The following is an 18,804-nucleotide window of genomic DNA, read 5'->3' on the forward strand; positions in this document are numbered from 1 at the left end:
TAATACCAATTACAAAATTAAAACAATTAAATAATACCAATAATATTACTGGAATTTATACATAACAGTTGAATTTAAAAATTTTGCAAATTATACCCAGCCATTTAAAAACTGAGCAAAGCAATTACTTCAAAAATTATCACAATCGTATGTATGCAAGTATGCTTTCAGCTCCCTATATCACCATCATAAAGTCACCAACAAATCTACTACTACCACAGCTCTGCAATTTGATCATTCCTAAAATGTTTATATTTTAGCACTTGTCCTAAGTCAAGAACAACATCTCATAAATATTTGGAATATTTACTGTATTTAACAAAAAAAAAAAACTAAATTTGCAGAGATTTTCAGAAATTGTTCCATTAATATAAGCAAAACTCACAGTATTAGTAAGCACGATCTTCGTATCATTCCTAGTCCGGAGCACGATGCACTGTTCGCCCTTGATCGACACGAAATCAGAGGACACTTCCTCCACAGTGTCCAGCAGTATCATCTCGGGCTTGGCGCTGTTCTCGAGGTGCAACTCCAGTCTATTCGGGTAGAGCTTCGCGTAGCGTGTCTGCCAGGCGCTCGCGAACGGACCGCCGAGCTTCTTTATGTAGCCGTGTAGAATGCAATCCGATTCTGTAATACAATTAACATTTTTAATACATGTTTTTTGTGTACTTCAAATAGCGGTGCACAAAGTAATCATACTTTTAAACAGTCTTCAATTTTACGACGATTTTGTTAAGATACTTTTTTTATGTACTTCAAGTAATCTAGATTCTTAAGCGTTGCTATACCCGAAGGCTTAATAGAAACTACTAAATTTTAATGTCTGCCTTATAAATAGCCTTCCAAACTAAAAGATAGCAGTTTTACCCACGGATGCAAGGCAGAACATGGCAACAGTCCTTTGCACTCAATACATATTCATACATAAAATTTAAACATGTTTAATATTAATTCCACAAACAAACATTCCTGTCAAACTTTTAAATCTACTAAAGATCCCTGTTGGGCAATAAGCAGAGTAAGATTGGGTATCCTTTATTAGTAATGATATACTACAACCATGGACAAATACATTAAGAATAAAATGATAATCAACAACATACCCTTCTCATCAGCATCGAACTTCTGCTTCTGCTTGGCCTTCTTCTTGAGCTCCATCTTATCCGCCTCCTGATTGATGGTCTCGAACACGGTCTCGGCCACCTCCGATTGCCAGCGCTCCGAGATCACCAGCGGGAAATCCTTGTATTGCATCTGGTCTGTCTCGGTCAACTGTGGTGAACGAAATTGAAATTGGGACGATTGTTAATATGATTTAAGATAATATAGTTGGTTTTAACTTTTAAAAATAAAATTGTATTACGTAACAGATCAGAAGGCTTGAACAAAACTATAAATTAACCAGGAGATACTCTTAATTCAAGAATTACCATTTTTCTTATTTCTTCAGTAAGAACATGAATGTAAATAATATAAAACGTGTTACATGTGTACATAGACGTACGTAAAGTAAAATCTAAAATGAGTGTTTTTCTTGTATGTACAATAGAGTATATTAATTAACTCATCCATTGATCGATTGGTTGATTCACTAATTCAATCATTCGTCACATACCTTAATCCCCTTAGTGTGATACACTTTTTCTGATACACTGAACACATGGTCCTTCACCTCGTTCACATAACATTTTTCAAAATATTCATTCGTTCATCACATACCGTAATCCCCATAGTGTCCTCCTCGTCTAAGCTGCCGATATCGAACGCATCGGCCACATAGACCTCCCCGCGCGGCGGGATCAGCGACAGCGTATACTTCTGGTACTATTTGTGATACACTTGACCCCAGTCAATTCCAGCGAAGAACACATTCCCCTTAACCTCGTGCACGTTACATTTTTGAAACCATTCATTCATAACATACCTTAATCCCCTTAGTGTCCTCCTCGTCGAAGCTGCCGATGTCGAAAGCGTCCGCCGCGTTGACCTCCCCGCGCGGCGGGATCAGCGGCGGCGTGTACTTCTGGTGGTACACCTGCTGCCAGTCGATGCCGGCGAAGAACACGTGCTCCTTCACCTCGTCCGCACTGCAAGTGTATAGATGTTATGTAAGATGTAAGAATCGTTCATTCATTCATTCGTTCTGTGAGATAGATCGATTGCCGGTTGAAAAACTGGGGTGTTACTGAAAAACTGAAACATAAAATCGCCTATCTTACCCACTTTAGATGATTTTAATATATGAATGGTGAATTTTTCAAGTGTGCGGATAGCCAAATCTGAAGTTATAAGAACTAGCTAGAAATACGTTACTTTGTCATTTATCATTACTTTCCAAACTTCTTTATCGAAATATGTTGTTTTAAATCTAATGATAATCCATTTTTTTGTTTTCATCTAAATCAGCCTCGTAACTCCTTTTATCATTTTTATTTATTTACTTAAAACTTATTGCATCACCTGTACAAATAAATGAAAAAAGGGCAAACTTAATGCCTGATAGCAATCTCTACCAGTCGCCCCTCGCAATTTCGAATTTGGCCATCCACGCACACTTTAAAAATTACCCCTGTATACGAAACTTCCGTTGATTTCAATATTGTAAACTTAATATTATGCATAAGTATACGAAAAGGAAAAAATATACTTCAAGAGTAGAGATGAATTTTTTATAAGACACTATTTTCTTTGAAATCTTAACTTTCCTTAAAGGCCAAAGGTCTCTAAGTTAATAAAATAAGATTAATTCCTTCCTAGAATGTCATATAATGCCTAAACGGTGTCTTCCACAGGAAAATTGATCATAAAAATAAATGAGAAATACGATATCATTATGAAATTGCACGACTGTTCATGATCAATTGTCATCAATTAAGCACGAAATGAGTGCGCCAATTAATGTTTCCGTTACATAACGTTTATTGTTTACAAAAATATAACAGGGTGAGGACAATAATTTCCCACAGGTACACAATATATTCAAAAACAAAAAAAAATGGCCTTTCCCAATCCTAAATCATAAAGTTGTTTTAGATATTTTAATTATTTTTCCTATGTTTTTTGTATTCTTTTTTTTGCGCTGCCTTCTATTTTATTTTATGAGACATCCACAAGGGTGATGATAGAAGATAAGAAATAAATATCTAGCTAATTTATGAGAAGGGGACTTAAATCCCGCCCTTTTTTGTACTACATTATATTAATCATCAATAAATAAATAAAAATTGCGATGCTAACTCTACCACTTTTGAAAGTTTAGTAAGTCGTTTAGTAAGAAACAATCATTCTGAGGAGGAGACCGGTAGACTAGAAAACGGAATTCTCTTTTACCACAAATAAAACACAGCAACACAAATACTGCTCCCCTACCAATTACTGTCATTGATACAATATATTCTTAATAAAATTCTAGCGATAAAAAATCAAACCTAGAATCGTGACTACCCGTTACATATTATAATAAAATGTTTTAATTCCGCGATAAGTTTCGTCTAAAATCATATATCCTTACCCTCTGCCCTTGCAGCCAAGCCGCTTATTGATGTCCCTTTGCAGTAGACCCTCCAACAGACTCTTCAAGCTCGGACTGAACGACTCCGGCAGTTCGACATTCTGAAAGGTGTTGTATTTCTATTGAAGACGTGATTCCGTCCTTGACGGGAGCCTTAGCAGCTACCAGTAAGAACAGACATACGTTCAGTCGACTCCTTTATCATCAAAAAATATGTACAAGGAAAATATGCATACTAAAATCGAAACGGGTATTTTCATAAAAAATATACAATTTTAAAAATATCAATAGTAATGTTATCATGATTGTTATCTTTATTAGGTTAATTAGCATATTTCGATTAAAAATAACAAGTTATTAGAAGCAAAAGAACAATTGCAAACAAATTACGAATTTTCAAAAAACGAGAAACCGGACTCCGTAAATAGGTCTCATAAGCTAAGTCAAAAAAATAATATGATACCATATTTTGAGTATTTGAAATGTTAGTATCACCGCTACCAAAATTAATCTACACACACCACACTTGTTAGAATTCATCAAGCTATTTAAACCATATCCCGTGCCAGAAAAATAGACACATACGTTAATAGGTGTTAAGAAATTATTTCTCGTAAGGCTTTGAGAAAAATACTTATATAAAATGTATATTATATACATACATTACGTACATACAAGAACCCATACAATAACGCGTACAATATACAACCCGTACGCGATAACTTGAAACCTAAGCGTGATAACGTCAGAACGTTTACAAACATTCCCCGTGTTTGTAAAATATGAAAGAAAAAAAATATTATGATATGTTTAATACACTCTAAGAGATTATTAACAAACGATATACTCTATTAAAATGGCAAGCGGACTAATTTCTACATCTGCATCTTCTGAATTAAACTATAAATTGAATAACGGACAAGGTGTCGCATTCCGCGCAGTTCTCAAATGATCGCGGACGGGTAGTATACAAAAAAGCCCTCCTGAACTCTCCTGAAAATACAACACACACTACAACTCAACAAAACCTCAACACATAGGCACTGAGTTATACTTACCATAGTGAGAGTCATCCTGTCGATTTCGTGTTTATCCTTCGTCTTGTGCTGGCGGAAGGGCGAGTGGCCCTTCAGCAGCTTGTACAGCATGCAACCGAAGCTGAACCAGTCGGCCGAAGAGTCGTAGCCAGTGCCCTTGGAGAGTACTTCGGGTGCCATGTAGCCGTGGGTGCCCCTGGAAAATACAAAAAGGGTTAGGAGTAGTAAGATAGGGTGGAACCACACTAGGCTGAACAGAGCCGCACTTTAAATTTAAATTGCGTACATTGTAACGTATCTAATGACACTTGAAGGACCTATTGCAACTGGTGCGTATTAATGTAGGGCGAAAAATAATTACGAATATGTACATCCTAGTGTGGTTCGACCCTTAAACGCTTAACCCTTAAAAATCTTAACTTACTAAAAATAGGTTACTGATATTTAAGTAAAGGTAATGTCTATAACGCATTGAGTAATATTGCTAAGTCATGAAGAGATTTGCATTTAGACCAAATATAATTTTAAAAATTATGAGTTTCTTATGTTAGGTTATTGCACTTCATAGTAAACCCATGCAAGACCCCCACAACTGCGTACAACTTAAAATACAAATTAATGCATTAATTATGCAAATTATGATCCAATAGACCTCACTTTTATAGCCACCGCATGCATTTTCGCTACTTTGATTATAATAAAAAGTTACACAAATGTTTTTACTTACACACTGGCGTGGGGTTTCTTCTTGGAGAAGTCACAAGCCAAACCCAGATCGGATATTCGCACGTGGCCGTGCTCGTCCAGGAGAATGTTGGCGGGCTTCAAGTCCCTGTAAACTATGTGGCGCTTGTGCATGTGCTCTAAACCTGTGGGATAAGACATATTGTTAATATATGTACGCCTTTGATCATTTTCATTAAATACTCTGCGCTTTTTAACAAAACTTTCCATTCGATTCAAAGCTATAATCCGGTGCTGTGTTCTGGTTTGATTGGTGTGTTAAGGCTATTTATACTCATCGGAAGCGTTCCAATTTAGACGTCAGGGGGAGGAACGCATTTGTTACCATTTAAAAACTCTTCTGTCCCTTAATAGGAAACAGAACATCTTATCTCTTAGTTACTTACTCTCGCGCATGCACGCACACACACGCACACACACACACAGGCACACACACACACACACCCTCACACACTTTTTCCTTTTATAACATATCTCTGCACCTTAACTCAGGGGCCCTTGCCAATTGCTTTGTAGACACCATTTGAAAGAAATAAACTACTTTTTTTATTACCATCCTCAGGGAAGACTCCAAGCTTATCTAGGGCTCAATACAGATATCTATCAGGATATATATACAGGGCAGCAGTACACACTTATCATACAGGCTTGGCGTACAGCATGCTTGTTTGTTACTTCTATATTAGTATAAAAAACTGTTTTTCTAATTCCAAATTATAAAAAAATGCAATAAACATTTTGCCATATATAATAGTCGTGTCAAATGCTCGTTTTAAAATGGAGCAACTATAGTAGAATATGATCGCGTATGATATAAAAAAGGTGTCGTGACTCGATGTAAAAAAAGCAAAATAAAGTGTATGTGTGTTCGCTAAATATGTGTGTCGACTACAATACTTTTAAGTGGCGGCTTAAGTTTTTGTTTTTGAATAACTGCATAAGGGAAAACCCTACAAGAGATTGTAAATAGTACAAAGGGTAAGTAATTGTTTTATATGTAAATTGACGTCATTTAACTACTCAACGAACCCACTTAAGAAAATCTTATATTATTTTATAGCACTCTGTGACCTAAACCCGCATTTTAGCCACGCATTTCTGTGTCCAAAGTAGCCGATTTTTAAACCGTACGAATATTAATACACTACCCTCACAGTTGAAAAAAATAAACATAGCTATGAACGTTTCATACTTTTAAATGCTATTTAAAAATTAAAAGTGAGTAATGAGTATTTTGTTTAAAGCTATAATTATGTTAATATTTTATTTTGGACGTATTTATAAATGTTTTTGCCATTGTGCACATACTAAGCAATAGCATCACTATAAGACTAACTATTGGGCTTTATCGAATTTTATTGTTTGTTTTGACTGTGTTTGTTTTATTTTCGCTACACACCATAGTAGAAGATATTTAAATTAGGAATCGTTATCAAAATTAGCCATAATACTACTCCAGTAGAATCTCGACTAAGCGACCTATTTGTTGTCGTATTTGTGGCATTCGGATTATCGAAAATTTGGATAATTGAGTTTATGAAGAAAAGCTATTTAAACCGATTTAGGAAGGTGATGTTTTTCGACTATATGTTTGTTACGTATGTATTTTTCATTCTTTGGCAAACTCAAACGACTTCATTAATTTTGATACATGATATGTCGCTGAATTCGTCTAAATTGTGGCGATAACATAGGTTATATTTTTAGCAATCGGGTTTTTGTTTTTTATAGTAACTATTTTGTTGCGATTTGGCGACTTTCCGGAATTTAAATGCACAAGTCACACAAAATGTGGCTGATCTGTAAGGGTTATTACAAAGTTACTTGTTCACGTTTCACAATCCGAACAATCGCGAATATTTATAACTAAGGTCCGGATAATCGATTTTCTACTGTATCACTAGTATTAGTTATGTATTAGTACATTATGTGATTGCTTATCATATGTTTCTTTAATACGCCTGTATGTAGCCTAAGTAGCTTGATAGATTTCGACGTATGTGTGTTGTTAGATTTGTCTTTATCACAAGTGCAGAATAATTACTAAATTTTCTAAATTTCAATGGTTTTGGTTGTGTCACATTTTATTGCTTTTTTAGTTCATAATTTTTAGTTTCAATCATTTATAAGTTTCAAAATAATCATCATATTTTTTCATATTTCTTCACAAGTATAAGCGGGTTTATGTCACACGAGCTATAAAATAGTATACGATACTTGTGACAAAAGTAGCCTATTATCTGCACGGCGTTTAGCACCCTCGCTGCGCTCGGGCGCTAACTTCACGCCGTGCAAAAATAGGCTACTTTGGCCACGCGTATCGTAATGTACTATTTCTTAGAAGTAAACACGTAAAGTTTTTGTATATTGCCATCCAATTATAAAATTGGTCATTGACTTAGATTTCTATTTTTATTTTCCTGTGCCAGCTTGTATATAACCTAACGAATTTGAACCGTACGAATTTGGCACACTTATTTTCGTTCGACAGCCTATTTTCATCTTTACGGCACTTTTTTATACGTCCTAGATATAGCCATCATAAGATCTTCTTTATTATTAGAATATTGATAAATATAATGTACAATTTAATGTGTTTAACGTAGCTAACTAGGTAAATAATAACTGGAGTTCAACTGCTGATAATGGCAAATTCATTTGATTCCAGTGCATATGACGCTTTACTTAGAATATAACTTATGTTCCAAGTGGCACCAGCGTAAGACTAGTAACACACATTCTTATCCAGATGCTATACTCTTATTTGAAATCATCAACACTCATAGGTAAGGCTGGAGACTCCAGTCTCATCCGCTTAGAAAAGGCTTATATCCAAAAACGACAGCCACAAAGTTATGAGCATTTACATATATTATTTATCGACAATTAAATACTGACGAACTGCACTTTAAAATGATTTAGATAGAGCTCAGAAAATTGAAGATCAGATACCATTGAACTTACCTATATTTCGTTTGTATTAATGTTCATGGGTCTAAATAAGTATTTTGTGGTCATAATTTTCAAGGCAAACATAAATATTCAATATTAGGTTACAAAGAATCTTAAAAACAATGATATATTCATTATAATACATCGTAATTAACGTTTATCACTGACTCGTTCTAAAAAACGGGTGTTACCAGTAAAAAAAGTATCAAGTAGTTGCCTTTCCCACACCACACAATTAAAGGTGTTGTTTAATTGTGTTCACATCTTGATAACCTTCGGTTACTGAGCTTGAAAAATTTTTATCACATTTGTATATTACTTATATGTACTACTATTATTATTGAAGGTGGTAGAACCCTTTGTGGTTCTACTCAGACGACAAACTACTACAACTATTTCTGCCTAATAACAGCAATATTAAGCGCTTCTGTGTTCTGGTTTGAAGGGTGTGGTAAGGGAGACACGCTTTTCTGAGGCGTTCCAACTTGTTCCTCAGGGGTAGCGGCGCATTTGTGGCCGATCTCAGGTAGAAACTAATCTTATTTCAGGTTGATAACAGATTGTCCCTGTAGTTCCGGGACTAGAATAGGGCTACGGTATCCCCTGCCTGTCGTAAGAGGCGACTAAAAGGGGGCTTCCGGGGTTATCGGCGGCAAGAGTGGGAGCTCGAACCGTCCGGAGAGCAACCCCGGGAGGGACGGCGGCATGTGTGGTCACATGCCGTCGTAAACACCAGGTGTGCGCCAGGAGTGTAGTGCTACCCCCATGGCAGAGCCCGACCGGGGCATCGCGCTCGGAGAACTCCGGTTGTGTTCCATAGGAAATCCCGGAGTTCACCACCAAGCGCTGAGGACGGCCACCGCAAATCCCACATAACCCGGCGTCGCTCCCACGACGTCGGGTACCTTTTGAAGGTTTCCCCCTCGAAAACAAAAAAAAAGGGTTGATAACAGATGTCCATGGGCGGCAGTAGGCACTAACCATCAGGTGGACTGTATGCTCGTCTGCTACTCCTATATTATAAAAAATTGCAACTATTTTTAATTCAACTTACCTAATATAACTTCAGCCGCGTAGAACTTCATCTCGGCCTCGTTGAAGACGCCGTGCTGCGAGAGGTGGTAGTGGAGGTCGCCGCCGTTCATCAGGTCCAGGATGAAGCAGAGTTTGTCCGGCGTGTGGAAAGCGTATGTCATGCATACTATGAAGGGGCAATCCACCTGTAAAGAGCCAAAAATATAACTGTGGCTTTTTCAAATGAAATTGATTCGGAAAATTGACATACCTTGTGATACAAAGTAAAATACAAACAATTATTTGTAATTTTCTATTCATTTTTTTTACAGTTACGCTTATTCTGTGAAAAATTATATTCCATGAAAATGTTTTACCAGATCACCTATCTGTTACTGTTCTAAAGTTTTAGTCATTTATAGGTAGGACAGACAAACGGATGAATTGTGTAGGTTATTATAGAAATAGTGTTTAAACCTCGTCAAGGATCTAACGAGCGATTTGAAAAATTTGGTGCTTTTTACTACCAAATTACCAAACCGTATTGTGGAACTTAGTAGAGAGTTATAGATACTCCACGCTTCTCTCAAGGAATACCGTGCCTAACAGTTGGACGTACAAAACTTTACAACCGATATTCATATAAAATTTTAATGTACCTAAGAACTTGATGTAACCCCGGAATGCCGTGGATTAACTTTGTATGAATCATAGCGTGACGCGTGACGAGTCATAGTTATGTTGTTACGTGTGTGACGTAAATTGACCCAATATTTTTCCGTAATGTAATGTGAAAGTTTATGAATTACTCATAACATTATGCTCACACGCCACAAGAAATCTAATTCGAAACGTTTTTAGTACTCGGGAACGTTTAAATGTGTTGAAATCGCCTCCTCCTATTTCTCGTTTTATATGTGTGCGTATTAGAAGAGTGAAGGAAGATATCTTAAAGAACATACCTAAATAAAGGAATTTACAAATATACAATATACGCGCAACAAACTCTTCCTTGGTCGGGTAAAAATATGTACAATCTGCAGATCTGGCTTTGACCAGCGTGGTAGGCAATAGACTAAACCCTGTCTGTGAGATCCGTGCCCAGCAGTGGGGCAGTAAGCGCCACACAAATCGATCGCGCGTAGAAGGGCGTTACTCTGTTACGGTAAAATCTATCATTCAACGTCGGATCGTTAGTATCACACCAGTCGTATTGATGCTATCGATCGACGGTAGAATGGAAAGCTACTAAACCGATCGACTACAATCTAGGAAGTCGACCGGCAATCGATCGATTGGTGTGCGAGTGCCCTAACTAGTCGATGATGATTAAGCCCATACCTATTTCGCATATATCGTTATATACAGCGTAAATGTGTACAAACAATGGTTATTTTCAATTAACCTAGTCAGAAATATTAATTTTCTATTAACTGCGTTGACAGTATTGCGAACAACAAAACTCCATCACGATTGGAATCGAACTATAAATGAATCGAGTCAATTAACAAATATTGACTGACGTATTGTCGACGCCCGCAATGAAATTCAAAGCAAAATTGTACCGAGTTGCAGCGAACGGAAATAACAGAAATAGATACATTATGAGTATATCTATACTACAGCTGGTATACGGAAAACCGGTAAAACTTTGACTCAATAAGTAGCAGTGGACCACAGGTGCATTACAAAAAATACATCAAATAAATAACCAGTATTTGCAGCTATCAAAAAGTGGCATATATTTTATGTATTAATAATGTTTTTAATGGATATATTTTTATCAATTTTATCTTTTCGTTTTTGTACCTCCTGACAAACTATACCTGTCCTAAATCCCACATTATTCCATGCGCGCAATATGCTTTGCAAGGTATACAAAGTTTTCTCTTCCCGTATTAATATGTAGATAAGATACCAGCATCCTCTTTCCGCAGTTTCCGCTCGTATATATTTCACTGCTGATACTTTTACGATCCCATATTTTTTTTCCAATTTAATACCCTAAACCTTAGGACGCTTTTCCTGTCGTGCATGTACAAGTATATGTCCGCACACGCATGCAACTTACACTCGTGCCACTTGCATGCTATCGTTTTATACGTACGCGCACAGGGGTTGCACACAGGCTCTTTTTCCTGTCCCGCGTGTTTACGCCCGTGCAAGCACGACTCACTCGCACGCGTGCCACTTGCATCCTATCGCTTCATATAAACATGAACACGGGTTGCGAAGAGACTGCAGGGCCTTTTTTCCTGTCGCGCCTGCGGTCGCGCAATGCATGTATATCTGGAAACTCGCTTGCAGGTACACGCATTTAATAGGAAGGGACAAGAATAGAAAACGCATGAAGAGGACATAACTCTTTTTCCTTATGTGCCGATTTCTACCATTCCACTCCTACAGCAAGCCGTGTTACTTCATTCTAATAACCATTACCTATCGACATCTTCTCCTACGAGTGTGAGAGTATCATATCGCCCTAGTAAAGCAATATCAAATAATTGCGAATGCTGTATGCCTGCAAACGGAAATATTAACTACGCACTGCGGATATTACAATCAGAGAGTTCCCTTTGCATTTTCACCGTGTGATCATAACAGAGCTGATGTAGAATCAAATAAAATTTTGATATCATATTTTGATTATGGAATTATCGGAATAAAATAACAGTGATCTGCTAATTCTATATGATTGCGAATAACGAGCAAAATGTATAATTGTGCGAATACCGCATTTGTATTAAATATTCAAAATAAACTATTATATTTTGCTCAAGATATCAAACACATTTATCAGTATTTTGTATTATTATATAGTGAAGTATAAAAGTTTACTATTTTACTGAATCACTCACTATAATATAGTTACTATAATTACCATTACAAGATTAAAACCTACAGTTATAAAAGGAAGAGAATACAAAGCCATTTATTAAAAGCCTTCATTGTCTCTAGTAGTCTAACGTAATTTATTACGCGATTTGCATAAATAATATTCAGCTATTTATAGTAGCAAACGGAAGTATACTATTGAAGCGACAAACGGGCTTGCAGTCCAGCTGACGCTCTGTGGTCAGTCCACGGATATCTGTCACAAAATCTAAATGGAACTACTTAATATGAGTCACTGATATGGAACGCCTCGTGTAAGAGCTTCACCGCATATTTCACACCAGAGTACAATAGTACTGCACTTTGCTGTACTGTACTATAAAGTAGAAATCATACCGTTAAGTTGTCTCCGCATTCTAATCCAGTACTACGCATCTACATTTGAATTACATCTATAACCGAATTATACCTCTATAGAATATTATGTTATTAAAGGTGATAGGACCAGTTGCGGTTCGACTCCAGTGATACCGTAGTAGCACTATAGTAGCATTTTTTTTATAAAATCGGAGTAGAAAACGAGCATGCAGTCCAACTGATGGTAAGTGGCTACTGTCGCCCATGGAAATCTAATCAACCAGATATTCCTATCTGAGGTCGACCACGGATGCGCTGTTACTCCTGAGGACCAAGCTGGAACGCCTCGAAATATTATATCTCCTTTATCACAGCCTTCAAACCAGCACACAGCGTTTAACACTGCTGTTATGAGGCAGAAATAGGTGTGGCGGTGGTACCGCATCACTATATCAATATAAGTAAAAATATCTGAACTGTGAGTTCAAACGCAAATGGATATTACAATGAAAGCAATAACAGTGATTCAAACAATTGAATGTACGAGCATTACAATACTGATTGATCGGTCTGCCGAAGAGTATAATATCTGCACATTCATAGTCAACATTTCTATAAATGTATCGTAGAGTAGAATTGCCTCCTTTCCGCTATCGGATGTATGAGGTATGCACTCGGATGTTACAATCATACATTGAGTGTAACATCCGAGTATCTGATAGTATCTATGCCTCTTTGTCGCCTCTTCGTGTAATAGTACCGTGATGAGAGGTGCAAATAGATTTTTAATGATATATTATTGAAAATTATTGTTTTGCAATACAAATGCGTCATAAAATGCAATTGTTATAATTATCTTTTTATTTGTTGCTATAGTGGCCACCGTTATACCACAAAATAAAAAGTAATGTGGTTATAAATTCTCTGTAATTTTTTTAAGTATCATTTATTTATTACTATTACGGTTCAAAAGATGACACCCCCTGTCCCTGTTACAGACGGACAGACAGCGGAGTCTTAGTAAGTATAGGGTTCCGTACTTACCCTTTGGGTACGGAACCCTAATTAGTATTTTTTTGTTTATCCATCTTATAGGTACGTAATCCGTCAGGTTAATTTTGAAAATAATTGAACAGATTTTGATGACACTGTTGGTAGATAAAGTATTAAGTAGGTATTACTCCTACAATATCTATAAACTTGTGATCGCGAATATTTATTTTGATTGTGTACTTCCTAGTTGATCATGTGATGGTAACAAACAACAAAAATACATATGCGATTGATAATATTGCTAGCTACGTCAACTGAAAACGCCCACCGATCAATATGAGAAACCTGAGAACCCATCTGTATTTAAATTATTTGATTTACGTCATCGATATTAGTGTATGTTTCTATATCAATGCATGATGCATTGATATAGAAACATACACACGGTTTCGTCAGTAACAGGCATGATTCATCTTCCCTTGAAAAGTTTTAACTATGATGGGAAACTGAATAATTCGATTGCAAAAAAAGTATTAAGCTTAGACCCAATTATACTTGATCCTCGTCAAAGTATTCTCCTTGATTAACTATGCACTTCCTCCAGCGTTGGTTCCATGATTGAAAGCATCACTCTCAAAGAATCAGGCTATCAGACTTATAACTAAATCGATGTAGCGTCGGCAGTTGCGTATAGGTATAACTGCATTCACCATATTTTTGATCACACCTAGTATATTTAAAATGTTTAGTTTAGTTTTTATTTTACCATCCGAATATTCAATAATATGCTAATAAACGACTAAAAAGTATATGAATATAATCAAACTAACAATAATTAATACCTGTTGACTTTAACCTAAGAGCGAAATATGACTAGTGTATTTTAGTTATACACCTCTGCAATACTGCGATTCAGGGATTTAATTGCACATCGGTTGCCAAATGAATCTTGAGTTTCAGACGATGTGGCGCCGCCCAATACCGTGTCAATTATAAGAGTCATGAATAAAATATATTTTGATTCATTTTAAAAATAAAAAGCACATTTCTAGAACTATAAAAGAAAAGGGTGGTTGTAAAATTGTACATTGAGCACGGGTCTTCTTCAAAAATAATTCGAAGGTGGTAGAACCATGGGCACCAGTATGTACACAGTTGCCATCTGATGGACTGAATTTCGCTACTTCCGTCCAATAAATAATAGAGACGATCTAGAGCCCTAGAGCATGAATAAAAGTATTTAATTATTTATCAGATATTTGCATTAGCCCTAAAATTGTATACCTCAATCAAATAATATAAAGCTTCCAAAACATATTTCGCAAATTAGTTTCATTTCGTTTATATTGCAGTAAGCAAGCTTGCACTCCCATACGTTTATAACACTGGTATAAAATAATATTCTATCTTGTGTTGAGATGTGATAGCATCATCGCAGACGTCTCGGCGCCGGTGTCCACCGCACGACCGTAAAAGTTAAGCTGCGTCGTGACTCGTGATGAAATGGATTGAGACGCATTAAAACTTATCACGTGCTATAACGATCCGTGAGGATTAGAGATAAAAATGGCCTTCGATTTTTCTAATGGCGAAGGACGATTGATTGAGATTCGACATTAGAGTGCAGCTATTCGATTTTATGTGTATGTATACAAATACATAAAATTTAAGCATCTGTCTGGCAGTAAATGTATGAGTGGATAGAGAATGATGGTGAATGAAGTAGCCAACCTTTTTTAAAAATGTTTTTTTTAAGTTTTACGGGAAATAACAAAAGCTATTTTTACCTTAACATTTGCAACTGTAGGGTTAAAATAAAACAACACATAAACACACACACACACAAGGTTGTGTTTGATAAAATGTATCGTGAGAGAAAAGCTTTAAATCCTTCTGTTAAACATAAACACATAAAAGGTTAAAAATCTTTTAAATAGCTTTTGTATTTCATTCGTTCTATTATATCATAACATTTATTACTTTTACGTGTTACTTGCTTGCAAGGCTTCGTTTAGGTCAAAATATTTTACGCCAACGCTACGAAACTAAACATGTATTTTAAAATGTTATTTACTGTTATACGTAAATAACACTGTTATAAATAACATTACGGAGTCTCGTGCTTCAGCTAGCGTATAAATAAGATCTGTCAACAATTTTCTTCCTTGTGCTCTTAGCAAATGTAAATGTTAAGTACACTATGAAGACTCGTGATGCGCTGAGATCCATTTATTTTGGTCACAATGTGTGACGTACACTTCCTGTAATCAGTCCGGTTAAATTTTACAGAAGTTCTGATAACAAGTAAATATCTATTATTTCTCCAAAAAATATATGACTACAATTTGTACTTTGTCTGGAACTTATTTAGAACCTCCATAACTATAACAGAAAGTTTCCTTATAAACTATTTTTCACTAGGGCAGATTTTTCAACAAGAAAACAACAACAGATATAACCTATTTTCACTATATTTAGTAGGAAATTAACAAAGCTTGTGATGTGCTAAGGTCGATATATTGTTGTCACATTTTATGTAATGTACCTGTTATTAGACCAGTCCTGTCAAATTTTACCAACTACCTAGCTAAGACAAATTTTACCGACTACTCAAATGGATTTTATTTAAAAAAAAAATATATATGGTGTATCATAAACTTTGAAATTATGGCAAAATCCATAACCATGACAGACAGAATATTTTTAAGCGTCATTTCACCTTACTTTCGGTTTTTCAACAGAGCCAATTTAGGGATATAACTAACTTACTACATTTTGGCTTTAGCCAGCGTAGATAATGGAGTGATATAATTTGTTTGTTACGCTAAAATGTCCAAACTTAGGTACAACTATTACAACGCAGACGTATAAAAAATATTCGCTGATAAACAAGTTGTAAGTATATTTAGAAGGAAAAACTATTTGTCTGTTACTTACAAAACTATAAAACTAGCTTTAAATCACCTTAGCGCTACATTTCGTCGTTATTAGAACATAACTGAAGTCCTAAAACTAAAGGGGCAAATATTCAATAGTAGACCGAAAAAATGATCTTACCGTTGTCTTATATCTATAATTATGGTTGAAGGCGAATATTTTTTAATTATGGAATATATTAAAAACGATTGTAATGTTTTTTTAAACATGGCATATTTTCAACCCTTAAACGCATACCAAAATAAGTTATTTTTAAGTTTTGACAATACAGTTGCACTATAAATGATCAACCATACAAAGAGGATAATTTTGGAATACAGAAATAAAGTATACAACGTACTCTACCAGTAGAATTAGAAGAACAATGTTGTAGATACAAGATTAAACCAAAGTTGTTATACGACATCGTAAACAGCACGACAACACTAAATCGATCCCAACGTATCAGAGCTTTCTTGGTCGAACATAAAACGTATGTGTTTATCACCAAACATTATGGACTTTTGAACAAGGACACCAAACTGAACGAAAAAGATGTCAAAACTTATTTATGCGCTGGCATTAACTAGTGATGTCCAATATGTGACTTGGTTATTACTGTTGAAGTTTTATGTGAGCTACATAAGGATTGGTTACAAAAGGGGATGGTAAGACTACAAAACATTACTCTATATTGCTGGAGACAGACAACAACAATTTATTATTAAAAGTGCTAGCTGCTACGTCACAGACACAACAGGAAATTTACATATATTTTTATGTCTGTCAGTGATTTAAAAATAATTTCCTTCTGCAACCTCATGCTTAATTTTTGGTATAACAACATACCAACGTTTTTTTACTATCCTTCTATGTGTTTTTCCGGGATAAAATGACAATGAATAAGTTTTGAGATTAAGAGCGTAAATTAAAATTTTATGGATACAAAATTTGTTTATTGCAAACAAAACAAACAAAAACATATATCAGAAAGTCTTAACAATTCTTTTCAGACATTCATTATTATTATGTTGTAACAAATAAATTGACATAACTATAGTATATGAAATAGGGAAAATTTCCTGTTTTATAAACTTGGAATACAGGCGGCCTTGTGAAACTTTGGAAGCCTTTTAGGTCACGACGAGTAAAACGGTGTTATCGAACGACGTTCCCGCTTTCTCGTGGAACGTCCTTATTTTAAGCTTATTTTGGTAAAAAAATATATATTCCATAACATACTAGAGCAAGGCTACTTTACATATTAAAATTGATAAGTAAAGACGTCTTAAAAGAAATATAATAGAATTGGATGCAAATTGTATTACACTTACGAAGTAATAGTACACTTACGTAAGAATTAGTGAAGATTAAGAAGAAAATAAGTATCCCAATGTTCCGATTTTATTTAAACGATAGTCGTATCGGCGATACAATAAAACCTTATAGCCATTTGCGGTACACAAGACGGCGACATGCGAGTCAAGTACGAGACGTTTCATCCGAATTCATTTATGCGCGCCCTCTAGACATTTCCATATTGAAAGAAAATTGCAAATCCAATCGTTCGGGATGAAATTGTAAAACAAAATGCAGCGGAAGCGGGTTGGAGTAGGAGTACAAATTGAGGGCGAGCCAATTCGTTTCAGTCCAATTGGTTGGGTATCGTTTATGTGCCCGACGCGATCGCTTATTATTTATACGTGTGTTGCTGTGTATTGTACGGAATCAAACCAGATTGCCATTCAAACGACTTGCACTCCGATCTAGGTTACTATAATCATTTAATTAAATCTAACAGAAAATTATACGGGGCGTGTAAAAAAGCGTTAATTAGTGTAATGTATATTTTCAAAATAAAGAATAGGACCTCACAAAATTTCCTTCTAACAGTAAGAACCTTATTTTGTCGTATAACGGTAATAACTAAATGAAAAATTATTTTATTATGGTTTGAGCAACTAACTAATACGTAGAAAAAGAACATTATAATTCAGAAGCAACACGATAAAATAAGTGAAACTAAGCAGACATTTGTTACTTTTCATAGCACGTCGCCTGTCCAAGCGAAAATAATGAAATAAGTAAAATTCCTGTGAAACATCTTAATCTTACATTGTCTTAAATTCACTTTAAATTTAATTTCTCTTCAAAACGACGGTTAAAATGGTAAAATAAAATGAACGCAATGTTTGAACTAGGACATAGCACTACAGGAAAAACAATAAGAGGACAGAGAACAAAGGACAGAGGCTAGAATAATAATAGTGAACGCGATCTGTGTGTTGTCATCGTGATAAAGGTGAGCTGAGCATGTACACAAACACCGCACAACTTCAGATCCAAAGCATAACCGAGCAATTCATAGAGAGATAGGGGAGGCAGATAAAATATGAATAGACGCTATTCTCCAACTGACCATTGATATGAAGTCAAAGTAGT

The 18,804-nt window shown here is 35.6% G+C and overlaps 1 protein-coding gene across 2 annotated transcripts in view; it reads right to left on the reverse strand.

Annotated features, from left to right (window-relative positions):
* The window catches only part of Gprk1 (G protein-coupled receptor kinase 1), a 56,654-nt gene that overhangs the window by 3,772 nt on the left and 34,078 nt on the right, over positions 1-18,804 (reverse strand). Inside the window, exons 9-15 of one of the 2 annotated variants that reach the window (XM_073093177.1) lie at positions 9,302-9,467; positions 5,279-5,420; positions 4,573-4,747; positions 3,515-3,633; positions 1,928-2,090; positions 1,107-1,275; positions 386-630 (exon numbers count right to left, since the gene is read on the reverse strand). In XM_073093177.1, coding sequence (XP_072949278.1) covers positions 386-630; positions 1,107-1,275; positions 1,928-2,090; positions 3,515-3,633; positions 4,573-4,747; positions 5,279-5,420; positions 9,302-9,467 — 1,179 coding nt within the window. The remainder of the gene's footprint in view (positions 1-385; positions 631-1,106; positions 1,276-1,927; positions 2,091-3,514; positions 3,634-4,572; positions 4,748-5,278; positions 5,421-9,301; positions 9,468-18,804) is intronic. The other variant, XM_073093178.1, reaches the window with a different exon arrangement.

Source organism: Epargyreus clarus, unplaced genomic scaffold, assembly GCF_041222505.1.
Source record: "Epargyreus clarus isolate Ecla_fem2 unplaced genomic scaffold, WU_Ecla_fem_2.2 ptg000004l, whole genome shotgun sequence".
NCBI classification, from domain to species: domain Eukaryota; kingdom Metazoa; phylum Arthropoda; class Insecta; order Lepidoptera; family Hesperiidae; genus Epargyreus; species Epargyreus clarus.